The 26,673-nt window shown below is 40.6% G+C and overlaps 1 protein-coding gene across 6 annotated transcripts in view; it reads right to left on the bottom strand.

The window, feature by feature from the left end:
* Nucleotides 1–305: 305 nt before the first annotated feature.
* Nucleotides 306–26,673, bottom strand: part of LOC105928645 (arf-GAP with coiled-coil, ANK repeat and PH domain-containing protein 2) — a 71,084-nt gene continuing 44,716 nt past the window's right edge. The window contains exons 10-26 of one of the 6 annotated variants that reach the window (XM_012866002.3): nucleotides 24,876–24,887; nucleotides 22,124–22,186; nucleotides 16,641–16,753; nucleotides 15,707–15,758; nucleotides 15,300–15,400; nucleotides 15,022–15,127; nucleotides 14,588–14,796; nucleotides 13,272–13,341; nucleotides 13,057–13,151; nucleotides 11,425–11,627; nucleotides 10,926–11,027; nucleotides 8,849–8,941; nucleotides 6,707–6,933; nucleotides 6,470–6,579; nucleotides 6,268–6,378; nucleotides 5,173–5,234; nucleotides 306–2,076 (exon numbers count right to left, since the gene is read on the bottom strand). In XM_012866002.3, the coding sequence (XP_012721456.1) occupies nucleotides 1,973–2,076; nucleotides 5,173–5,234; nucleotides 6,268–6,378; nucleotides 6,470–6,579; nucleotides 6,707–6,933; nucleotides 8,849–8,941; nucleotides 10,926–11,027; nucleotides 11,425–11,627; nucleotides 13,057–13,151; nucleotides 13,272–13,341; nucleotides 14,588–14,796; nucleotides 15,022–15,127; nucleotides 15,300–15,400; nucleotides 15,707–15,758; nucleotides 16,641–16,753; nucleotides 22,124–22,186; nucleotides 24,876–24,887 (1,833 nt within the window). In that variant the 3' untranslated portion in view covers nucleotides 306–1,972. Of the gene's footprint in view, nucleotides 2,077–4,784; nucleotides 5,235–6,267; nucleotides 6,379–6,469; nucleotides 6,580–6,706; nucleotides 6,934–8,848; nucleotides 8,942–10,925; nucleotides 11,028–11,424; nucleotides 11,628–13,056; nucleotides 13,152–13,271; nucleotides 13,342–14,587; nucleotides 14,797–15,021; nucleotides 15,128–15,299; nucleotides 15,401–15,706; nucleotides 15,759–16,640; nucleotides 16,754–22,123; nucleotides 22,187–24,875; nucleotides 24,888–26,673 lie in introns of those variants that run through there. The other 5 variants (XM_012866006.3, XM_012866003.3, XM_036141091.1 and 2 more) reach the window with 5 other exon arrangements.

Here is a 26,673-nt window from a genome sequence, read left to right as displayed (position 1 = left end):
CGAGTCAAGGATCTGACACCAAAAGTGTTCAGCACGTTTGTTTGGTGCAAAATGGTAGAAAACAATGCAACAGTTTGCATTGTTCACCAGATCCAAATCTGTAAACATGTGGAAATAAAAAGAACCATTTTTCTTGGGTCATGTTGTTTTCAGTGTCCAACCCTCCATGATCTTCCCCATGTATTTTCAACCCCGGCTTCATAAACTAGTTAACTTCCTGGTGTTGTCCACGCAGCCATGCTCACTCAAACCAAAGACAGAGCTACAATCAGAGTTTAATCATCTGTTTCTGTGTATTTAAGACGTTGCAGATATCATGTGTGATACACGTATACAGGCGAACAGACAGGACTCATAAAAAAAACAAAAACAGGCTATGATTATCAAAGGATACAAAGAACAGCATATGTAAAAGCTTATTTAAAATCATTCAAGTACCTCTAACTTCAGTCTTGAGAATCTGAAAATGATCTTTACAAAATGTACAAGAGCTGTATCCCATGTTGCACAGGACAGAGATCCGTCCTCCGTTCAGAGAATCTACACAGACGACGTCTGAGGAGGAAAGCAGAACTAAACCCCTTTATGATCAACGTTTAACTTTCTCATTTTGAACTGATTTCAGCGCAAAGCTTTGGCTCCACAACCCCGAATCACTGTTTAGAGATAAATGTCCACGTTTGGGAACACGTTTTCCTGAATAGGTTCCTAAAAACGTCTGATTTTGTTCAACCTTTACAAGTCGCTTCTCCTCTTATGAAAACAGAAATGCAGACATTAACGTAAAAAAAAAACACCTTCATGCTGAGACTTTTCTCTGCACCAGATGAATCCAACGCCGACCGTCTGCGCGTGCGAGTCATCAGCTGAGCTTTTGTCAAAATGGAAATTTTTGCTCCGATTATGGGGCTGGTCGCTGTTTTCTCCTGCAGGACGAGCCACGGGGGGGTTGTGTTGAGTCGAATGCAGCAGGAAGAGGAGCGCCGACTCCTCTGCTAAACGTTACGGTGCAGAAAACCTAAGACTGAATGAAAATCATGAATGAAAGGCTTTACTAAAGGCCTCTGAGGTAACACAGTGGGAAAAAGCTGTGGAAAATGTACTTTTCTCCTCTTTACAGATTTTTTCTGTTTCTGTCACACTTAAAGGTCTCAGACCGATAATCGAATGTTAACTCCAGACAAAGATTAGCTGATTAAACACAAATCTGTTGCAGGACAAAAGCTATGCAAGCATCTCCTCTCATCTGACCGTTAAGTTTGATTATTTGAAACTTTTAAGTGTGACAAAAAGAAGAAAAACGACAACAGAAATGTGAACGGCAGAACATTTTTCACACCTACGTATCTTTGTCTGCTCTTATTTACGGGGTACTATTGATGTGGAAGATCATTACTTAACTTTAACTTCAGAAGAAAAATACTTCCTCGAAAGATTTCAGTAAACATCGGGTTTGGCTTAGGATTCACACAAGAAAAAAAATTAAAAATGATCAATTAAAAAAAAAAAAAAAAAAAATGTAAAAGCCCTCTGATGTTTTCCTACCGTTGTGCAACCTTTAGCTCGTGAGTCTCAACGTAAAAGAATGACACAATCTGCAGGCACCAAGACACTAAAAACCGCCGACATTTACAAATCTACTGGAAATCAAATGTTTTAAAATTCACAAATACCAAAAGGTTCGCTTCCAGTACAATGAACAGACGTGTGCAAATGAAGTGAAAGCATGTACAGGACCAACCTTTTCATGAAAAAAAAAAAAAAAACACGCTGATATTAAAGGACAGGAACAAGGCTTTTGTCTTCCTTTTTTTCTAAGTCAGAACTTGTCTTTTACGGGAAAAACAAAAGAAAAAAACTAATGAATAAGGGTTTTTTTTTTTTTTTAATTCAGATTACCAAAGTGCTTCCAGTTTCTGAGAAAAAAAAAAAAACTGCAAGTTTAGACGTTCGTGAAGGAGGCTGAGCAGCGTCAGGGTCTCTGCGGGTCGTACTGCTGGTAGCGGTTGAGCTTGTCCGGGTCGTTCGAGGCCATGTGGGTGAAATCCTGGAAGATGTCCTGGTAGGTTTCGTCGCCTGTGAGGCAGAGAGACAAGAAATACAAAACACAAGCGCATCAAACATAAACGTAATGGGAAAATAGAAAAAAAAAGAGGCGCAACTGTTTCTAATCCGCCCGTCGAATGTTTTCCACAATCGACTGCAGGTTTAGCAAAAAACGGAAAAAATGGGAGACTGACTGACATCCAGGGACATAGATCTCCAAAGTGTCGACTTCTTATTTTAAGCTTGTTTAGAAGAAGAAAACACGGGAATTTATGGCAGATAATAATGGATTAATAGACTTTTTTAACACAACGTAGCAGGGAATAGAGTCTGAAAACACGGAATAACTGCGGACACTGGTCCAGATCTAGAAACACCCGGCATTCAGATCCCAGACTTCTCCAAAAACTGTGAGGGGAAACGCGCTCCTGGTGGAGCAGAACAGGTCAGAGCTGAGAGGCTCATGCAGGGAAGGATTGATCGGCATCGACAGGGAATAACGGACGGAGGAATAAAAGTTGCCCCTACCTGTTCAGAGGGCCGGCGTGGCTCGAGAAAATGAAACAGAACGACAGAGAGGAGGAAAGGAGAACGGCGGCGGCGGTGGCGGCTCTGCTTGGGGAGAGCAGATCCACTCAGGAGAGAAAGAAATGAAGCCCACAGACATTTGTTTGGTTTTTTTTTCCTCAACAACTGTATTGTGATTAAAGTGCAGGAGTTTATATACAAAAAAAAAAAAAAAATAAAAAATACAGTTGTGATGGCCTCGGTACCCCCCCGGAGGAACAGAGAGGAACAGAAAGAAGGCACAAACCTCTGGGGGTGGAGAGCGAGAAAAAATGAAAAGCAAAATACAGAAGAGAAAGAGAGGCGAGATGAGAAGCAGGCGCCCTGAAGTCACCAGCTGATTGGAGGCTTTTTAGAAAACACGATCGCTCTAAACCCTCCCTGCTGCTGCTGCTGCTAATTAATCTTTAAAAAAGGAAAACATTTAACAGAACAGTACGGTGCCTTGCTAAAGTACTCACACCAGTTGAATGTTATAGCTGCTAAGCTGCGTGTATTTTGTCGTGACTGACCCACACAGAGTAGCGCATGCTTGTGAAGTGGAAGAAGAAGCTGCGTGGAGCTAAACTAAGAAAAAAAAACCTGTGAGAAAACCTGCCAGAGGCTCTTCAAAGCACGACTATATGAGCACCCAGAGCTAAGATAGCACAGCTTAGATCCAAGCACGTGCAGAAAGGGTCTAGTCAAAGGCCAGACCTAAAAATCCAGCTGAAATCTGAGGCAGCACTCACAGATTAATGCACTCAGATGTGCTCCTTGCAATCCGTCTGAGGTTGAATAATTTTGAGAACACTATAGTGTTGGCTGAGGAGGGGTGAATAAGAATGCTAATGTTTTAAACATGTTTAAACCTGCAGGCTTTTCTTTCCTCTTCATCGTTATGCTCTACTTATTATTGCTTTGTCACATTGAAATTACCGTAAATATATCAAGCTTTGCAATTTTGAGGTAACAATATGTGAAAAAGAGGAATGAATACTTTTTCAAGGCACTTTACTTTCCGTATATTAGGATTTTTTTTTGCCACTCAGTTTAAAAACAATAATAATAATAATAAAAAAAAAAACAGCTTCTTGGGTAAAAGCAGCTCTGTAGAGCTCCCTCTTGTGGTCAGCATCTTCACTCGCCTCTCGTTTTAAAAATAAAAGCCCATCTGGTGATGCAGCAGCACCTTTCATTTTAAAACATCACATGTTGCACAGCAGGGGGCGCTGCTTCACTTCCCCATCAATTCAAAGTGCTTTAGGCGCCCTCTGATGATTTCATAGAGCATCAACCGGGGGCACATTTCAATTAACAAACCCAAACTGAGCCTTTCAGCAGACTTTGATAGAAGTTGCTGTTTTAGAGCCCTCCCCTCCCCCCTCCGCGTGCAAAGAGAAGCTAGAACTAAAAATGATTTTAAAAAGCTTAACACTGACAATATTCATCTTTTTCTAGGACATTTCACTTGACGAAACGTTATCCCTACGTGGGTAATCCACTAACATTCTAGACGATCGCTGCAACGGCACCAAAAGGCCTTTCGTCTTACAATTTTAGATCTCCTGTGAGTTTACGCAACAAGGGTATTGAATCTTCATGAGTGAATACCTTTCAATCGAAAAGAAAAATAAAATATATATATATATGGGTATGAATACAGCATCCTCATGGCACTCATTCCCCCTACGGCTACAGACATACTCTGTTATTCACAAGCTGTAAACATGAAATTATTTTACAACATTTACAGTGAAAATAGCTCTAACATGCTTCCTAGAGGTACTTTGTAAAACAAAAATTGTCCTAAAATAGACGTCATTCTGTTTGGGCATGTAAAAGCAGCACGATGCATCTTTACAATTAAAGCATAAAAACAAGTAAACAAGCCCTGAACGTAATTAAGACCTTAGATTAAAACCAGACAGTCACAAGTAGGAAGGTACAGTAGTTGCATATGACCAACACCTGGAATGTGCATCATTTCTAAAAGGTCGATGTTTGTAGTTTGCTAGCATACGCCGAGTTTTCACTCAACAGTCTTGATTATTGCCACATCTTGTGTTAAAGTCTGATTTTAAAGTAGTTCTGCGGACGCTTACTTGGCTTTGTTTTCATGAAATACTTTCATTTCCTGACAAATTTCCTCTAAAACAGAGGAAACCACAGCGTCTTAGACAGGGATGGAAAAAAAAAAAATGGACATTTCGTTGCAGTTTGCTGCCATCCCACATGATGACAGTCACTTACAGGAGAAGTCGCTCAGGTTTTTGGAAGCATAACTCTTGCTTAAGAGTGCAGATCTGATGGCTTTACGCTGCGAAGCGTGCCAACACGGTGCAGCAGCTGGCTCAGCTCCCAGTAGGGGATGCAGAGTTGGGCTGAGTCAAGCCTTCCCTGGAGTACGGTAAAGATCGTGGCACAGCTCAGAGCGCCAGTTTTGCTCCTCTGCTGCTTTAACTGAACCCAACCCTGAACTTTCACACCTCTACTCAGACTCATCGAGCTGCAGGCTAATGAACTCCTGCATGCACTTCCTGTACTGCATCTCGGTGGGGCTGTTGGAGTGATATTGACCTGACGGGTTGTAGGGCCCCTCCGCCTCCCGCATCTCTTCGTTCATCTTGGCCAACCGCAGCCTGACGAGGACAGCAGAGCAGAAAATGAGAAACCTATGAAAGGCTTAACATTAACAGAGTTAAAGAGTTTGTCTAAGTTAGACTTAGACAAACTTTATTGTCATTTTGTATGCACAGAGTGCGTACAGAACGAAATTTCGTTTGCATACAGCTTGAGAATTTCAGTGAATTGCAGTGGATTTCAGTATAAAGTAACTTTGCAGGATAAATAAAGTAACTTTTCAGGATAAATGAAGTAACTTTTCAGGATAAATAAAGTAACTTTGCAGGATAAATAAAGTAACTTTGCAGGATAATAAAGTAACTTTGCAGGATAATAAAATAACTTTACAGGATTAATAAAGTAACTTTGCAGGATAGTAAAGTAACTTTGCAGGATAATAAAGTAACTTTGCAGGATAGTAAAGTAACTTTGCAGGATAGTAAAGTAACTTTGCAGGATAATAAAGTAACTTTGCAGGATAATAAAGTAACTTTGCAGGATAGTAAAGTAACTTTACAGGATTAATAAAGTAACTTTGCAGGATAGTAAAGTAACTTTGCAGGATAATAAAGTAACTTTGCAGGATAGTAAAGTAACTTTGCAGGATAGTAAAGTAACTTTGCAGGATAATAAAGTAACTTTGCAGGATAATAAAGTAACTTTGCAGGATAGTAAAGTAACTTTACAGGATAATAAAGTAACTTTGCAGGATAGTAAAGTAACTTTGCAGGATAATAAAGTAACTTTGCAGGATAGATCTGTTAATTATAACAGATAGATCTGTTAATTATGGCTTTTTTCCCCCACCTCCAGCTAATAAAAACACAGCATTTAAGATAAAAATTTCTAATAATACATTTTATCCTGATTAAATGATGGCAATTTGCGTCAAAGATATGTTATAGATTAGTTAATGCAATTAAAGTAAATGTCAGAAATATTTATACTATTTTTTTTTGTTAAATTAACCCATTTCTGTTTAAAATTATTATTATTAGTAGTAGGAATGGTTAGAGAATTTAAATCCATCTTTAACGAATCAACACTCACAATGTGACAATATCTGCGTTTGCTGCGTCCACAGCGATGCTCAGAGGCGTCTTCTCGTCAATGTCGGCGGCGTTTTGGTTCGCTCCTCTCTTCAGGAACAAACAAACTTGCCTGTAAACAGAGAGACGTTCGTCATCTTTGACGTTTCCAGAAACGGTCGCGGCAGAGCGACGAGCTACTGAAACAAAGCGTGTGAGCAGACCCTGTGTGTCCCAGCATGGTGGCGTGGTGCAGCGGCCCTCGGCCCTGAGCGTCCAGCTGGTTCACATTCGCTGCATTTTGGAGCAGAAACTCACAGGTGACCATCGAGCCCTGGGGAGCACACGATAAAATGCATTTCCCCAAGTTGTACTGATATGTTCTGGATTCGTTATGAATCAATCCAGGAAAAAAAAAAACCTGCAGTAAAACTGACAGGATGTCTTATTTTCACACTGACCCCGTGCACAGCCATGATAAGCGGCGTCCTCTTGTCCTCCTCGGTGTTGACCCAGTTGACCTCGGCGCCGTGGGCCAGCGCCTCGGCCATGTCCGGCAGGCTGCGGGCGAAGGACGCCCAGTAGAGCTGCAGACCCGGGCTGTACTCCTTCGGCTCAAAGAAAACCACCTCCTTACAGGGAGACGCCGCCGGGAGCGTGGCGGGCAAGGGCGGAGCCTCTGCTGCCTCTGGAGACGGAAAGGAAATATTTAGGTCTTATGTACCCCTTAGATTGGTTTTCTGTTTTTACTTTTTTTCTCTCACACTCTGATGATTAGGATCAAGCAAACTGGTAACCTGAGTAAAGGTAAAAAGCCTTTAAACAACGATTTCATTTATTATTATACAAAGTTATGCAGACCTGCATGGCTCTAGATGGAAAAGCAATTGCCACAACATGTTCAAACCAAGGATGACGTGTGATTAAACCCGAACGCTCGGTTGAATTTCGCTAGCGACACAAAGGCCTGGCCTCATTTATAAAGCTTGCGTACACACAAAACGGGGCCTTAAACGTGTGTACGTCACTTTCCACGCTATAGTTGGGATCTATAAAAAAAACTAAACAAAAAAAAACTTGACTAGAAAATGTGCGGTCCTCACTGTGACTCCGACCCAGGCGTACGTACATTTTGGAGACGGCGGGATTTTGGCGACGCAGATGGTAAAGGTGTGAACAGTGCAAAAACAGAACTAAAAATGAGTAATATTTTCTTAAAATGAGCGTATCTGTCCTTGATTTGAGCAGGTAAATAAGATGATCTGCCAATGGAATAAGACTTTTGCACTTAAAATAGGAACAACTCATCTCAATCATCTTATTTCAAGTGCAGGATGTCTAATTATCTTATTTTAGGGGTCAAAGTACTCGTTCCATTGGCAGATAATATTATTTAACTGCTCAAATCTAGGACAAAAACACACATTTTAGGAACATTTTGCTTATTTTTAGATCAGTTTTTGCAGTGAACTGCAGCCACGTTGCACCACGGTTCCTCTCAGACGCTCAATTTCACTCCATATCAGACTTTAATCATAGATCAACTTTATTATAAGCATTCTAAACCCCAGTGTTATTCATGTCTGCGCTGGTGACACTTAAGTATACATAAAGACCTTTCAAAAAAATAAAAATAAAAAAATGCCCATAACCCAACTTAAATCTTAAATCATAGTCCGCTCAGCATTTTACCAGGGTTTTCACATTCCTCTCCCCAATGATTACCGCGGTTGAGTTTATATGGAGCTCCGTGTGAGGCTGTCATCCGGCGTTTAAGACTGCAATAAAGTTTACTTTTTGACAAGTTCTTTTAATGTGGACAACATAGATGCTTTTACCTCTGATTTAGACATTCAGTAAACTTTTTAAATCAGAGTTTGTTCTTTCTTACCATGAAAAATCAGCTGACCCATTTTTAACACACATTAACATTCATGAGGTGCTTTGCGTCGACCATTTATGGTTGAATCTGGGCGTGTAGAGGGAAGAACATGAGGCGGAACATAGTACGCAAACATTCAGGTACAGATGTGATCGATAAAGGAAAACTGCTTGCTGGTGTGTGCGCACGCATGATCTTATAAAATACGATCTTTTTTTTTTTGCCGTACGCCATTTTATTTTTCTTGCCGTATGGGCACTTTTAGCATGGATTCCACGCAAAGTTTTATAAATGAGACCCATGGTTGCTGTCAAACCTGGAATAATCAAGATTCACTTAAATAGAGCCAGTGTGAAGCAGAGAAAAACAAGAAGCGCTTTTAATTTCTAGTCGCACTCAAAGCACTCGACACCAGACTGACTCCATCCACTGAGCCGCAGTCGACTTGATTTTGATCCTGCGGACCCTAAAACCGGCATTTTGCAGCAACTCAGGTTATTTTTGACAAATATTAAAATTAGTTTGAAGGTCTGAAGTTATAGTGAGGCTGAAAAAAAAATCAAAAGGGAGGCAAATACAAATTCTTGCCTTATAATCTGCTCAATGAAAAATGTTTTAGCTTCACTTCAGAGGCAGACATCTAGTCAAAGTGTCCTGAACGCTGATGTATTTCTTCTTCTTCTACAGGAAACACAAAGCTGTGAGGAGAGGCGCGTCTCACCTGCATCTGCCAGGCTGTTGCTGGACGCGGCGGTGGCCAGCCTCTCCCTGCTGCCGTCGGCGCTGTTCTGGATGCCGCTGTCTGCGCTCTTCTCTGTGAAACAAACAGTCTGCTTCACTACATGTGCAACGACATCAGGATGTTGTCGCCAAAGAGTAAAAAAATAAATAAAAGGAACACCTTCCAGCTCATGAGATTTTGCTTGTATGATGATAAAATACTCCAAATGTTCCTGAATGGCAGCTTTTTATTTAAAAACAGGGTTCCCACACCTTGGTGAACATCAAATTCAAGGACCTTTTAATAACTTTCCAGGACCAATTTCCTCAAATTCAAGGACCACACATGGCGGCATTTACCTACTGTGACCGCTGAATAGGATATCATATTTTAATACAATGCAAATTCAATAAAAGACTAAACGGCATAGAAGTTGTTGGGTCAGAAGCAATGCAAGAAAGTGGACTTAATTTATAGCCTACATTGATATTGATCATATTCATAGCCTACATTTATATCCACAGTACATGGCTATGCCATACTACATTACATATAAGATGTACATTAGCCTACCGTTTCATGGAATCTTATGGAAAAAAGTGCAGCATTGAGATGTTCAGAATTATATCATTTTGTTTCACTTACTTTCATCTTTGATTAAGCTAGTTTTTTACTTCTGTTTAAAGTGCCAGAAAACTGCTCAGAGATATATTTAAGTCATTCTCAGGCTTTTGTTACCTTTGTTAAAGACACAATTTCAGTGCATTTTACTAACCCTCCTCCTTTAACCGGGTTTGAGATCGGCAAAATGAACCATAAAGAGACACTATGGCGGAGTTACACATTTTTTCCTTTTCAGCTTTTTTTTAACATTTTCTTTTTTCTCTAGTGGTCCACTAAGAAGCCTACAAATCACGGTAAAACATGAACATGTGGCTGTGTGGATCAAATGCCGTTATTTATTTAAGAAAAAATATTTCAAATTCAGTTATTTATGATCAACCTGCGCCGTCAATCCCGGCACATGTGCGCTTTGTTTGCAGTCTGGACGCTGAGGGTAAACATGCTGTGGCTCTGACTGCAGCGCTGAGAGGGACTCCTGCGGGAGGGGGAGAACGGGAGAGGCGCCCCACGGCAGCACCTGCCGCTGGAGGACAAGAGTATGAACGATACGTGCTTTCACGTAAGAGTCTCCAAAAGTCGCTAGATTTGTCGCTAGTCGCTTTTTTGAAAAAGAGTCGCTAGAGGGGTCTGAAAAGTCGCTAAATATAGCGACAAAGTTGCTGAGTTGGCAACACTGCATGAATGTAACCTATTGGACGCAGGTAGGCCTAAACCGTAGCCTACCAACCAACGAAGAAGAGCGAACGTACTTTTGCAAATTAAAAGTCTGCGGAATAAACATAATTTTAAAAGATCGTGTGGTAGTAAAATAATGACACATGAGTCGTCATCCGTGTGAACTTTCAACCCCACAAAAAAATTCAAGGACTTTCATGGACAAGGTGGTTTTTTTGGCTGTTTTCAAGAGCTTTCAAGGGCCTTGAATTTATTTTTTTCAGATTCACAAACTTTCAAGGATTTCAAGGACCCGTGGGAACCCTGTAAAAAGATGAAGTTTTTTTATGTGCTTTTCTGAAAACGTATTATCTGTTTAGCTTGGTTTCTGCAGTCTGATTAGGAAGTTGCACCTAGTATTTCTCTTGGCAACAACTCAACGATAAACACAAAACAGAGCCCCTGGATGACAGACTCCCTCCATCACCTTAAGATCCCGGTTCCCTAAAAAAAACAACAACAAAAAAAAACACACGAGGAAAAGAAAAACAAAACAGTGACAGACTAAGTGCAAATACCAGTGTGAGTGAGAGAAATCCTGCCCTCCTCCTTAGCAAACACAGCAGCATGTCATGTTCTGCAAAGCTTACAGGACAGCATGACTTGATGAGGGAGAAAGAGAGGAAGAGAGGACAAAGAGGCGGCTACTCCCCAAAAACTGGAAAATTCAAAACGAACAGCAGAGGGAGGGCGGGCGGGTTTGGGATAGCAAGCCAAATACTCAGCTTTTATTACTTACTGCTCCTGAGCTTGGAGGAGGTGTCAAAGTAGGAGAAGAGCGAGTCAAGCTCGTCGGGACAGAAGAGAGAGTCGCGGCGGGCCTCTCCGCCGCGGGCGGCAGCTACGCAAGGGATGATGGGAGGTGCGGGTTAAAGTGGCGAGGTTGGGTTGGAGAGTTTCGAGGTGGGGAAACATAAAAAGGAGGTTATAGTCCAGAAGCACAGAGCAGCCAGGGGAGGAATGAAGGGTGTGAAAGGGAGGAGAGGAGGAGGAGGAGGAGGAGAGACAAAAGAAAGCAAGGTAGGGGGGAACAGATGGTTAGACTACAGGCTCGGCTAACGCTGGAAGAGACAAAGAGAGCAAAAAGCAAAGCGAAGCAAAGAGGCTGCAGAGGACAAACACTACGCCGACACCGCACAGCTGTCAGTCCACATGTTGTGCTTCTGCTAAACGAGTCTGAGGAGGGAAAAATCCTCTAAAATCCAGTGTTATAACGTTTGTTTCTGCTCGGCACTGACCTGACTGTCCGGAGGCGTGAGAGCCCGGCCGCAGTTTGGGAGTGGGCGGAGGCGCTTTGGGCGGCAGGTGGTCCGAGCTGCTGCTCAGACGCTTCTCCTGTTTGCTCAGGGAAACCACTTTGGTTCGGAGCTCTTCGTCCGACGGCCGGCGCACGAAGCGTCGGTCCACGTATTTGGCTTTGATGTAAGCCTCCACCTCGTGTCTGTCGCACAGGAGGAGGAGGAGGAGGAGGGTCACATGTTCATCCTCCTGTAACTTTAGCCCCGTTTTCTCAACTCCAAACTCCAAACTTCAATGTCATTTCTGAGGATTTATATATGGTAGACCAACACGGTGCATAGTTGCCAAGTGGAAGAAAATTGATCTGTTTTTAATAAATATTATTATTTTTTTTTTCTCAAGTTCTACTGTTCTTCAATTATGCATTGCTTGTCGTCATTTCAGCTTTTAACTTTTTGCTCTCTCTCTTTTTTCTTCATAGTAGGTACACCTGGTCTGGCGTTCTGTTAACTGTGACATCATCCAGGGAAGACGGCTCACCTGCTATTACCATCTAATGTAGAACAGATTACTAGATCAATGTGTGCTTCTGTGCTTTTTTGTCTCTCTTGTTGTGTCTCTGCTCTGTCTTCTGTAACCCCAGTCGGTCGAGGCAGATGACCGTTCATACTGAGTCTGGTTCTGCTGGAGGTTTTCCTTCCCGTTAATGGGGAGTTTTTCCTCTCCACTGTCGCTTTATGCTTGCTCAGTATGAGGGATTGCAGCAAAGCCATGGACAATGCAGACGACTCTCCCTGTAGCTCTACGCTTCTCCAGGAGTGAATGCTGCTTGTCGGGACTTTGATGCAATCAACTGCTTCCCTTATATAGGAAATTTTTGACCAATCTGTATAATATGATTGAATTTGACTTTGTAAAGTGCCTCGAGATGACATGTTTCATGAATTGGCGCAAATAAAATTGAATTGAACTGTATTGCTTTAGTCTTCTGTTGCTGCGACAATATTTCGTAGAGTCAACATTTAATACAACTGTGAAAGTCTTTTTGGGGGGGGGGGGGGGGGGGGTTGGCTACCAGGTTTGCACATCAAGAGACAAATATTTCCCCATTCTTCCTTGGAAAGCAGCTCAAATTCATTTAGGTTAAATAAATTACCACTGTGAACTTTAAATCTTTAAATCTTACAGAGACTCAATAGTGGGCTTTGACTAGGCCATTCTGACACAGGTATGCTTTAATCTAGCTTTACGTTTAGGGTTGTTGTCCTGCTGGACAGTCCGTCCCGGTCTCTTGGAGCCTCTCTAACAGGATTGTCCTGTATTTAGCTCCACCCGTCTTCCCTGTCCCTGCTGAAGAACACGGCCTCATGCTGCCACCATCATCAACCAGGGATGCTGTACTCAGTACGACAAGCAGTGTTAGATTTCCTCCAGACATCGTGTTACTTTTCCCCATTTTTTTCCACAATTATTCACTACTTTAAGTTGGTCTACCAGGTAAAATCCCAGTAAAATATATTCAAGTTTTTCTGAGTAATGAGACGAGATGTGAGAAGTTTGAAGAGATACTTTTTCCGGGGCGTTTTTCGGTAAAATTAAATAACTAGCAGTAAATAGAGCTTGTTTAATACCTGGGGTCTCCCGGCTGTGGCTTCCTGGCCCCTAGTTCTTCTCGTCGGGCTTCATATATCTGGTTGATCACTTTGTTTCCCAGCTCACACATTAACTGGGAAATTTACAAAAGAATATATTTACTGAACCTGCCGTAAATCTAAATAAAAATACTGTGTGAGACGCGAGTTTAAAAGAGAGATTATTATCAATCTGAGCGATGAAACTGACGTACCTTAAGCAGTTCTGGCTCCCAGGTATCTAAGGTCAAAGAGCGAACCTTGGAGAAATGCACTCCCAGACTCCTGCAGGGAGAACAAGCAAAAGAAATATCACGTTATACGCTTTTTATTATTACAGCAAAATAAATAAAATAAATTTTGGAAGACAAAGAGATCTTGAGGAGCATTAAAGTTCTGAGGATTTATTGGCACTGCAGCATTAACTACACAAACTCCTTACTTCGTATGAGACTCTTGTATTTGTTGAATAACTGGCTTAGGACAGATAAAATACCAACATAAATAGTAACATTTTACTAAATAATGGGCCTGTTTATTCCAACCAAAGGCATTTTTAAGTTTGGATTTTATGGAAAGCAGCTTTCATGCCAACGAATGTTGCACCCTTCTCATTTTAATTAAGCTAAAACCAAAGTGTCACTACAGAAATTGAGCTGCCCTATTATTCACAATTATCTACACTATTATCTACTAAATCATGTAACTCTTTTTTTTCCTAATCGAAATAATTGTACAATGAAACCTGAGAAGATGAAAGAAAATCAATGATGAATCGTTTCTACGTTCAATTATTCTGCAAAAATTAGGAAGTTATTCCAGCGTTTATGTGAAATAATAAATTACGAATAATTTATAAATATAAAATCATAAAGGATTATGGAGCTGTAGTAAAAAGTTTTAATCTCTCTCTAAGGCAAACAAAGCATATATGAGTCCAATTCCTGTACTTTGAAGTTCCACTATTTTATACGATAAATTTACTATTTATTAATTTAACTTACAGGTTTGTGTAGTGAATCATATTCTATAACCACAGAGATGCCATCAGATTATGGCTTTTTAATGCAGAGTGTGGGAACAAACCTATTCACCTATCTTTTTTTTTCATTAATCTTCAGTTAGCATTACCCTGGAAAGTAATCAAAGGTTGTGACAACATCCCACACACAGAGTTTATGTAACAGCAAGTTTACATTTCACCATTCCTTCACGCCATAACAGGAAACATTTCCCCAGTCTCACAAAAACAAACAGTTTTTAATTATTCCTAGTTTTTTAGAGCTAAACTGACCTCCACATGAACTGTGTACAACCTTTCAGAGATAAAATAAAAATTTATTAGTTTTGCTGATTTTTTCCCCCCATCTTGTGTAAAAGCCATTTGAGATTATTTATATATAGACTGATTTCATCCTTAACGCCTCCCTCTAGTTTTAGCGTCTGTCTAACGCGGTTCATGTGGTTGTAAAACCTGTTTCTGCCGGGTTATCCAGCAGGAAGGGAGCAGGCTGTGGAAGCGTGTTGCTACCTGTGGATGCCAGAGCACTGTATACAGAGGGTGATGCCCAGGTTGATGCTGGCCCAGCGGGGATCCGGCTGCCCGCAGTCGCAGCAGCAGCCGTTTCCGGGAATGGCCAGGACCTTCTGCAGGGCGCTCTCGCCTTTCAGCGACCTCTCCTTGGGTTCCCCACCGGAGTCCAGACTCCCCGTTGACGTGGACGACTTCCTGTCCAGCTTCTGGCGGCAGAATGTATGAGAAAAAAACGCTCAGAATAGACATTTAATTAAACTCAAGACATGGGAAATAAACAGTTGAAAACAACTCCAGAAGGCTAAAATTAGACCCTGTTTGGTTATAGCGTTTAAAGATTTAATATCTGAATCCTGCTGCCAGCAGAATAACTGATCGTGTTCTTATACTTCAAAAGAATGAAGTTTCAGCTCATTTTCTGTGTTTTTTACCTCGCAGTTATCTCCCTTGTCACGGAAGGCGGTGGCGATGCTGTTCTGGACAGCTTTGATCCAAGCCTGCCGCAGCTTCTCCGAGTCGGCCTGCATCATGCAGCTCCTTCACGGGGGGGGGGGGAAACAAATGCATCAAACAGCAGCTGTGCTTGTGCGTATTAAATCAAAGATACGCTGCTCCTCCATGTTTCCCAGCTCTCATTTCCATATTTATTTCCTTTTCCATTTTAGTGTTTCTGGGACTAGTTTGTGGTGTCCGTGCGCCTCAGACTTACTTTGTGGGTGAAACGACTTCGAAGCAGAAGCGGCGCTCTATGTCCTCGCAGTGTTTGACCGTGCATAGCCTCAGGTCTTCCACCACTACTGTTGGGTTGTCCTGCAGGGGGACAGCAGAAGCTCGTTGGTCAGACAAATTACCGCAGAACACATCTAAGGCACGTACAAAATAATAAAAATGTATTGCTCAACAGTTTTAACAAAGCTGTCCGATCCAGACCATCTGGGCTGCTTTCTGGAGCGAATCTTTCACTCTGGTTCTCTGTGCTTTACTCCACACAGTAGAGCCGTTTCAAATAGATGCCCTAAAGACGTGAGCTAAATATATCCACAAGGATATTTGGTCTGGAACCAAAATGGAAGCATATTTCCCTGTGGTTGCTACAGGGAGAGTCATTTGACATACCTTAAATTTCTTCTGGTAAACTAGCTGATTGTTTTGGATGGAGAACCAGCGTCTGAAAGGAAATCACATGTTTAGGAGGAAAAATCAGTCGCATGCAATGACCAGAAATGCTGCTAAATACATTACACACTAACATCCAGAGCAACAAAGCTGAAGACTAAATAGATTAGTTTATTTAAATAAAAAATGTAAGATTACATTCAGGAAGCTTTAAAGTAATATTTTTGAAACGTCTAAAACTTTAGCAGAAAAGTGTTTGGATTCCAAGTCATTCATGAATCACAGGGAAGAAATTTGAGCTTTAGAGTTGCTAAATCGGATAAAACATCATCAAACCCGGATTGAAAAAGCACTTTTCCGAACATGCGTGCCAAAAATGCCAGGATAAATGTCAATATTTGAAAACAAATCCTTTAGAGGTATAAAGCTTAGGGTTAATGAGCCTGAAAATCATTTGAGTTTCTACACTCAAGATGCATGAGAAGCGTTTAAAGCAGCTTCTTTCAACCACAGCTTTTTGGGGCACTTCAAAGAAGCACAAACACGCTCAGCTGGATTGAAGTCAGATTGTTTTTTTTGTTGTTTTTTTTAGTTCTGATACCATCTGAGCTATAAAGTGTCCTATTATCCGAGCTGCAGGATCAGACTGAATCTAAGAGGAGAGAATTTAAGTGTAAGAAAGTGGCTAAAAGTTAACAAGGGCCACATTATGGCTCCTTTACTTCAGTCTACATGTCTTAAGAGTTCTTATTAATAACAATATTTAAAATCAACTCAATACCCCAGCAATAAAACATGCTACCTTGAAGCAAAACACCTTGTATATTTCTGGAACTTCTTGAAAACTATTATTTCCTAATACCATTAAACGTTATATCAGGTCAAGCTTACTTTGAAGTATACATAAAGCTGCCAAAACAAGCAGAGTTATCACCTGTTCCAAGTCTTGAAAGCATTACTGGCCCTCTTGAAAAGATAACCTTCCATTGCGATGCCATTATCTGCATCCACATTGTATTCCAGCTTCGTGTCATCATTTGAGAAATCCTGGAGATCACATGGGAAAAAAAGGAAACGTGCAGATATAAACAAAGGAAGTAGCAGAACAATTATTAGACAGCTTAATGTGATAAAGCCTTTGATGATGTTTATTTTCTACAGAGTTATGAAACCAATTTGGAGCCTTACTGTAAAGTGTCTTTCACAGAGCAACACTGAGACGACATGCCTTACTAACAGAATTAAAATACCTCGTCATCACTGTATGCAACATATGCAATAGGTTAAAACAAAGAGAAACACATTTACCGTTTATCACCTAAATAATAATAAAACAACTTATTGCGCTAAAGACAATACATAGAGGGTATCAAGAGATAATTAAAATCAAAATGGATTTTTTGATGTTTATAATAAACCAAATAATAAAGAAAGTACAAAAATGGTAAATGGTGGGATTGATTTTTAAGTTTTAAGTCAAACATGCAAAGGTTGAATTTACACATTCCCTTGTTTAAAAAGAAAAAAACAAAAACAAATTCTCAGTTATCTGGGTCATCGCAACTGCAAATGAGCTTAAATTGGAGGAAACTGGACTTTCGCTCAGGGGAAGTTTCCAGCAAACGTCCGGCTGCCTCCAATTTAAGTCTGTTTGCTGTAAATATTGTCGTGGGGAAATCACTGCTAACGATTAAAAATTTTAATGCCGATTAAGCGCAAAATTGCAATAGTTAACGCAAGATTAATCGCATATTTTATCTTTTTATTTCTGAAAGTGTAAAAGCCTATTTGGGCATTTTAATATGCAATGTTGCAATAAATGACACTAGTAAAAAACATGCTTGTACGAAAAATATTTCTATTTTTTATTTTCAAGCACTTTTCAGAATTGGAATGAAAACATCTAGGTGCCACAAAATGACTAATCATAACGCCCTGATGTTAACACAATGTGTTAACAAATGTATAAATAAATAAATATTTCATGCTGAAATATTTTTTTTTGCCTCTTAAACAAAGATAGACATGGTATTAAGCATTTACATATAAATTAATACTAATTTTACATTTTAATAAAGTGGCAAAGTTTATTGTTAATTTATTCACTCTCTCACACACACACACATCTAATCCTGAGATTTCAAACCAAAAACAATAATTTCTTCGTATATTTTTGCATGCTGTTTATATCCACAGTCAAACAGTTTCCAGGTCATTCCAGAATCTTAGGCTACGTTCACGCTGCAGCCTGAAGTGACCCAATTCCAATTTTTTTGCCCATATGCGACCTGTATCTGATCTTTTTATGACAGTCTGAACGACACAGATCAGATTTTTTCAAATGCGATCCAGGCCACTTGGATATGTGGTCCTGAATCCGATACGTATCTGATCTTTTCAAATGCGACCTGTGTCTGTACGGCCGGGTCGCATTTATCCGACCTGTACGTCACCGATACTCGACAAACGTCACTATTCTGCGTCCTGCTATGCAGAAGCAGGAAGAAAGACGACACCCATAGCGGACTACAATGAGAAGAGCAGTCAGTGGACGGAAAGCTCTGGTTAGAAAATAAATTAATGACCGCAAAATGCGCGCCAGCATTATAATCCATGTTTACTTCTGCAAACACTGAGGACGCTTGCTACGTGTGACGTCATCACGTCCTCGAGTGCGCATGCGGGACACTTAGGTTGAACGCATTCAGTTCACACAGGAGATCACATACAAGTTGCATATATTTGGAAATGTGAACGACCATGCAAAAAAAAAATCCAATTTCACAAAAAAATCGGAATTGAGCATTAAGGCCTGCAGTGTGAACGTAGCCTTACACTTTGCTTGCAACTGGGCAGGAGCTTAATACCCTTGAAAGAAAAACTGTTTAGCACAGCTTCACGTGCTGACACTGTAACTCCAGGCTACTTCGTTTGGCAATGTGATTCAGCCTTAGTTTGTCAAATACAAAGACAACAAATTCACAAGTATGGTTTATGGGTTGGGTTTCTGCAGTGTTATCAGGGTGTGAAAACTCATCTCCAGAACCATGTCTGCACAAAATGGTCATCTGCACCACGTAATCTACTTTCAGCAGGTATCACCGGTTATAGCAACGGTAAACTGCAGAAAATACGGGCAGAGCTGCTCCATCTGCCTTTACTCCCGTCGGCTCCAATGGCGGAGGGATATTTCAGCTGGTTATACTCAGCTGAAATATTTTAGAGCCCAAATAAGCGACTTCTCTTTCAGAAACGACTCATGAAATTTACAAGCGATTTTAGAAAAAAGAAGCTCAAAGTTGCATAAAATAAGCGGATTTGGCATCAGTGAGCGCGGGTCTGTTTTGCTACAGTCTTTAGCATTCTTGGAGCTACGGAAAGCGCTGAGGGTAAAAAAAACATTAGGGAACGGTGTGTGCGTGTGTTGACGCGCAATTAACGTTATAGTCTGATAAAGTTAACGCGTTAATGTGTTAAAACGGTCAGCACTACTTTGTACTGTGTATAAATCAGATGTTGGTTAAAAACATAAGCTTGGCTGCATGAATGTGGATCATCCTGTAATTCCTGCATTTGGTGTTGCATCTAAAAGCGCTTCTTCTAAGAACCTGTAAGCCCATTACTCATTTCGATGCGTCATCGTTCTTATATTTAAACTTTGGAATTGTTCAAAATCAGAGATGGCAGCTCAGAGATTCATGGATGTTTCTCTACAAGGCACTGTGAAGCATTTTGTTTATTTTTTCCCCCACATTTGTTTGGAGTTTGCACAGTGAAAATGTGCCGTTTAAGAGCCGTCAACGAGTCTCTCTCTGAATGACTCTGCATCTCTGCTGTAACCCAGTCTTACGTGTCGTTATGAGACTGCTCAGCTTTAACTACCAGACCTGCTGCCACACTCTCTCAGCTTCAGGTGACACTAGGCCCCAGACTGTGCAAGAACACAACAGTGTGTGTGTGTGTCCTTGAAGAGTCAATTTCCACCAAACATCAGCGTCTCCAAGTCTTCAGATCTGTTCCTGTTGTAAGCAGAGGCATCATCTTATCCGTTGTCCTCCTAGAAACATCCACAACCTTCCACCTAACTACTCTGATTAGTAAAGCAATGCCTTTGTAAGTGCCAGCAAGCCAGTATCTACGCACAGGACTCTCCTGACTGAACTTAAACGTGGAGGAACCAAATGTCCTCGTTTGTTCTCGACTACTCTGCATGTGGAACAAGTACTGACCGTGTTGTAAAAGCAGCAATAAAACAACTATTTCAACAATGCACTACAAATAGCCCGCCTCCCCAAGGAGCCTCGGTTTGGACCCAAAACATTATACGGCCGTGAACAAAGCAAACATGTACAGATCCCTGTAGGTTTATGTTCCAAAGCCGATAATTGTGCTTGTCGACTGGAAGTGAGCTCAGTGACGCAGCAGGCGGTGACAATGGCCACCACTTCCTGTTTCACCGTCTGGACATCAGCATGCTAATAGAATCAATTTTACAATTGTAGACGACCACAGTGCCTTGCACAACTATTCAGACCTATTGAACACCCCCCCAATGCAATACTTTGTAACTTCTGCCTCTGTCTCTTGAGGCCTTTAACAGGTTTTGTTTCTGTATTGTCCTGCATTTAAAAGGTACATAGCCACGTTATATGCTTATAAAAATTGACCAAAACCCATTTGACAAAATAAGGTTATATACACCAAGCGTCCATCCTGATAGTGTATTGATAGTCCTTTTTATGGCTAAATAGAACCCAACATCGGGCGCGATGAGTAAATATAAACAAACATGGCGCCCTCTACTGGCAGTAGTGCAGAACTATCAGAAAGTCAGATGAAGACTGTGGAGGCTAAGAAAAGCATTGCAATTACTAATATAACCGTATAAATCAGAACATTTACTCATGTCAATCAACTCTGATGCCAATAGCCGTTCGCCGTTTCCCTGTTTAACCCCTGCTGCACATGAGCAGTGTCGTACTTATAAATAAACACGAAGGGCTTTATTTACTAACTAATTGAGCAAAAACAAAACAATCTAATGACAAAATACGGCAGCAGGACGTGATAATCTTTCATAAAACACTTTGTATGCCACCTAGATTGAGCTACTGACACAAAAATTAAAAACAAAATGTTAAATAATTTGGCTATATACCTTTAAATCCGTACTCCCAACAACTGACCAGCTAACCAGCCTCTGAAGAATAAATCCCACACCATGACACTGCCACCACCATGTACTGTTGGTGGGATTGTGGAATACTACACATAGTATTTTATGTGTAGTTCCTTAGATTTTATTTGTGTATGTAACTCTTTGAAAGCCATTTATCACCTTTCAAATTCACAATTGTGTCCTGATTGTGTTGGGCTATCGTATACAGTTCTGGTTAAGTGTGTTGGTTTCTGTGGTGATGTGACAACTGGATAAAGTTCTAGGGGTATAAATACAAAATACATGAAAATACATTGAATGTTTTTGGTTTTAACTGTATAACTGAGAAAGTCTACTGCATCATTTATGATAAAAAGAAAAAAAAGCAGATTTTTACTAAATGAAACATCTGCATTCCGTCTCAAGGTCTATTCACCTCTACAGAGTCACAGACTAATTTCCAAGCTTTAAAAACACCAAAACAAAACAAACAAACAAATAAAAAGAACTCGCTTTGTAATAATCTAGAACCATGCTAAAAAAAAAATACGTTTTAAGATACCTTTTGTAGAAACACTACAGAGTCACACAGCACATTACTCCGGAGCAAGCTATTTTAAATGCACATTGGAAAAAGCCGTGTCTTGTCAGGGTTTTTTGATAGAAAAAAGAAATAATGGAGAAGTTCAACATGTCCCAGATGTAAGCAGACAGCTTGCAGTCAAACAACTACAGTTAACTACATACATAACGATAAAAAAAAACTAATTTAAGACTCCATCTTAAGGTGAACCAAAGAAGCATCTTGTTTTTGTTTTAATGTTTACCTTACAGGTTCAGAGCTGTGTTACTTTTAGGGCTTAATAAAGTATCTCAATCTATAAGTAAAGATCTAGAACAAAGATCCCACTGAAGCATTTCAAAGCAGTGGATTCTTGGTCCTGGTTTTAGCCATCCCATAAAAGACTAAAATGTGAAAAATAGCAAACAATAAACCCCTCTGACATCAAACCAGCAACCCAAACTCCCCATGGCAGACACTGGCAAGGATAAAAAACGTTACATGCTGTATTATGAGGGCAACAACACTGATGCATGTGTCGGGGCTGTAAAAACGGGGAAACGGACAAAGATGCAAACATCCACACGAACACTGCAATGCAGTTTCCAAGCATGTGGTGGCGAGGGGATGAAGGGCTGAGAGGCAGGTGGGGTTACAGCACAGACACCAGGTGGAAGTCAACGCATCGACTACGTACAGAGGTCGACCTCCAGGCACAAAAGCTGCGATGGTCTGGTAAAAAGTCAAGCTCTGCCACCTCCTAAAATTTCACACAAACAGCAAGAGAACCACACAGAGAAAAGAACATGTTGCAGTTCCATGTGCTCAAACCCAGGAATCCATCACGGAAGAAAATACAAAAAAAAACAAAAAAAAAAAAACAAGACAGTCCACATAAGAGGAAACTTGATGTGAAGAAGCAAAAAAATAATAATAATAATAATAATTCGAGTGGACACTGGCAGGGGGACACCGTCACACGCACTCACCAGATACCACACATAATGAAAACGGCTGAAGATCTTCATCTTTCTCAGCTTCTGCCTGTAAGCTAACTTGTGTGAGTCGTCCCCGTGAGGCCGACAACAGGTCAGCGTCTCACAGTCTGTGTGGCATCTCGGTGACTGAAGTCACCTGAAGCCTCGTGGCTCGTCACGTCTACAAACCATCGCCTCCCCGCCTCTCCTCTCCTGCGGCTGCGTCTATCCAATCCACCGTCACAGCCTCAGCTGCCGCTCCTCCTCCAGGGGACTCAGGATCCCAGCCAAAGTCACCTGTCTGTGTGTGCTTGTGTGTCTTACGGCATTAAACATTTATAAATGACTTAATTTTAGCAGTAGTACGCTCAGCCCCCACGCCTTAGCCACTCTGAAATCCTTTAACATGGACACAAAAAGCTAATTATTAGGCGCTTGTGTCATAGGGGAGTCCAGATTATCCCCATATTAAAAACTTATGTTAAACTAGAGATTTTTGTGCATTTTCTTTAGATCAGATGGAGATCCAATGCCCCCCTTCAGCATGTAATTACGTTTCTTAAAGCCGTTTTCGTTGTGTCATGGTCTGAGCTCAGGGTTTCTGCTGATCAATGCACGCAGGCACCGAGATGGCATACTAAACACAACCTCAGGACCCGTTTAAACTCCCATGAGGATGTAAAGCGTCTGCAGAAGAATCACGATGGCTGATATTTTTATTCTGCACAAAAATAAACATTCTGGATCCGGCAGACTTCCTTTTTGCATTACGGGGAAATGACATGATAAATGACAACGTGCATAGAAGAGGTTCCTTGTATTGCTTTTATAGACCTAACACACACTTTCAGACAAATTATTTCCAAACGCATGCAGGATCCTTCGGCTTGGCGTTGAAAAGCTAATTATGCGGTCACTGTGCAACAACAAACTAGTTTTTTTTTATTCTGAAATATGTGATGGGGCGACACAAAGCAGTGCAAAAATAGTAAAGTGGAAACAACACTGATTAGGGTTTAGGACAAATGCATCTGGAAAATGTGGCGTGCATTTTGTCAGTCATTGTAGAAGCACATGCTGCTGCAACTTTGGCTGCAAATTTTTTGGAGTACGTCTCAACCAGCTTCGCACAACTAAAGACTGAAGTGTCTGATCGTTCTGCTTTACAGGGTCAGACTGGGTGGAGAGTGCATGTGGACGGGACATTTCCAGCCGTAGATTCTAGATTAGGGCTTTTGCACTGCAAAAAGGGAACTAAAAGTAAGTAAAATCTTCTTGAAATGAGTATATTTTCCTTGATTTGAGCAGGTTAATAAGACTATTTGCCAATGGAATAAAATTTTTGCACTTAAAATAAGAACAACTCGTCTCCATCATCTTACTTCAAGCGCAGGATTATCTAATTATCTGATTTTAGGGGTAAAAATACTCGCTCCATTGGCAAAAAGTCTTACTTAGCTGCTCAAATCAAAGGAAAATATACTAATTTTAAGAAGATTTTACCTACTTTTAGTTCCCTGTTTGCAGTGTGGAGCCTCCAACAGGATTTTATTCCAGTTTTAAGATCCACCCATAATTCTGTCTACTCTGAGCACCTTAAACTTCTCTGCAACTTTCTCCCCGACCTGTCTGCCGCGTTCTTTCATCTTCGTAACGCTGTTTATTTTTTCTCCAGCAAACCTCTGACACCTTCGCACAGAACTTAATAATGCATAGTAAGGTGGACTGTTTTTTGATAAAGTAATTAAGGTGTTTGTACTTAATTTATATCTAAATGCCACACTTTTCAGATTTTCCTTCGTAAAACATGCTGAAAACTATGTTTCATTCTCACTAATTTACAATTATGTGATAAAACATTGTAAGGCTTGAGGTTTTAAAGTTACGTGACAAAACGTGAACAAAATCAAGGGTAATGAATTCTTTTCAAGGCCTTGTATGTCTGATATGAAGTGTGATAATTTGGCATTAAGGAAAAGTCAGCAGCTGAGCCTTGTTTTAACAAGGCTATGGACTATTTTAGGAGCCAGACCCTTAAGCTATAAAAATATATATATTTTTAAAGTTAACAACAAACTGACAGATTTAGGCTAGATAAATTGAAACTAAAGACTGAATAACGTCTGTGAATAACCAAACCTGCCTGGGGATGAGTAGACCACGTGAAGTCATGTGCAGTTAGGGATTAAAAGTGTCAAAAACATTTTTAACTTCTTCAATAAACTGAGTGAACTCATAAAAAGGTATGAATGCACAGAAGCATGCATGGCGACTCAAAGCAAACATGGCGTCCCATCATCCGGGCTGCCCATCAAACGTCAGGATCTTTTAGCTCACTGCTAAATAGCGAGACCAGCAGAAATCACGTCTGACTTCTCTGAGATCACACGGCAGAACGTACGGTACATTCGTGCACACGTTGCATGGAGGGGACAGAGAGGGGGGGAAAAAAGGAAAAGAAACATGACTTACCTGCAAAGCAGCCTGGAGAGATCAGAACAAAAAAATAAGAGACAAGCGCGAAGGCAGAAGGAAGGAGAAGACAACAGGTTAGAAGTGTGCAGGTAGATGCAGCCAGCCAGGCAGAGCAAGAACTACAGAAAAACAGCATCCGGCTAAACTGAGGGAGGACGGGCGGACACGGGCAGAGATAACATGATAGAGCTACAAAGAAGACAGGACAGGAGGGAGGAAAAAATACATGTAGGAGATAGAAAACCGTAAGGCTGGGATAAAATCACTGAGCTAACAGGCATGAAAAAAAATAGAAAATCTCAATAAGAGATAAGTGGAGCTAAATCTGGACCGGATAACTTCCACAATAACAACCAACATCCGGCTCCACTTATAACCTACAAGAAGATCATCAAACTGAGCAGAGGCCAGGGTGAGCAGATGTAGCACTGATCCGTTTGCCTCAGAAATCAGAATCAGCTTAATCGCCACGTTGCTTCAGACAACAAGGAATCTGACTTCCGGTCCACACTGCAAAAACGGATCTAAAAATAAGTAAAATGTTCTTAAAATGTGTGTTTTTGTCCTAGATTTGAGCAGGTAAATAAGATTATCTGCCAATGGAATGAGTATTTTGACCCCTATAATAAGATAATTAGACATCCTGCACTTGAAATAAGATGATGGAGATGAGTTGTTCCCATTTTAAGTGCAAAAGTCTTATTCCATTGGCAGATCATCTTATTTACCCGCTCAAATCAATTACAGATACACTAATTTTAAGAAAATATTACTTATTTTTCGTTAAGTTTTTGCAGTGCACTTTGCTCTCAAGCAAGACATTTTAAGCGCAACATTAAAAAAAAGTCAATAGCGATATTTTTAACGCGGATATGAATATATACATGTTGAGAAAAGACGACTAGACTGGCTGTCAATAAAAGGCGGAGAAACCGAATGGTGAAATCGGCGCGCGCTAATCAGAAGATCTCAAAAACACGCTGAAACCTAACCGAGCTTGTTTTGGAAACGAATTCCCGGCCGCCGTCAATAATGCATGGATGTGTAGCTGAGATCATCCTCAGGGCTCACCTGACACCCCGGAGTGGACTACTACCTCGGTTTCCTTAATGACAAATAAATACACATTCACCCGAAGAAGCTAATACCTCAGCACTCCGTTGTTTTCCTTTGTTTCTGACTCATTTTTTCAAATTTTTTACCAGATATTTACCAGATTCATAATGAAATTCAACAGCTCAAACGCTGCTAAATAATTTGAATGTTCATTTAAACAGTAAATTACTGCTTCAGCCTTCAGATCTTAACAAGGTGCTTTTAGGTTCCAGCCAAACACCAACTCTGGACATTTTCAGAACGTGTGTTAAGAAAAGTTAAAAGGAGAGATTTTAATCATGGGAAACTAACAGTATCAATATTAAAGTTACTAAATATGCAAAATGCAGCTTTATTCTGATGACTGCACTTTAAGTGTTTCTGTGTTCTTGAAGGGGTCGTTCAAAAGAAACCACCAGTCACGCTTTCTCTCCACATTTGTGCCACTAATCATTACACACAGTGCATTGCAAATATATTTATACCTCTTGAACTTTGGCAGACTTTGGCATGTGACAACCACAAACCCCAACAGATTTATTTTCAGTTTGATGCGACAGATGAACACAGATTAGTGTGTAGCGCTAAAGTGTGAGGAAAAGGATACAATGATTTCAATGTTTTGTACAAATAAAGTAACTTATATTTAGACTCTTCTCTCTTGGGTCTAAAATCTAGACAAATCCAGTCTCTATAGGTG

The sequence above is a fragment of the Fundulus heteroclitus genome, chromosome 9 (assembly GCF_011125445.2).
Source record: "Fundulus heteroclitus isolate FHET01 chromosome 9, MU-UCD_Fhet_4.1, whole genome shotgun sequence".
NCBI classification, from domain to species: Eukaryota; Metazoa; Chordata; class Actinopteri; order Cyprinodontiformes; family Fundulidae; genus Fundulus; species Fundulus heteroclitus.
The sequence above is the reverse complement of the archived record's forward strand: the minus strand, read 5'-3'. Positions and strand labels throughout refer to the sequence as shown.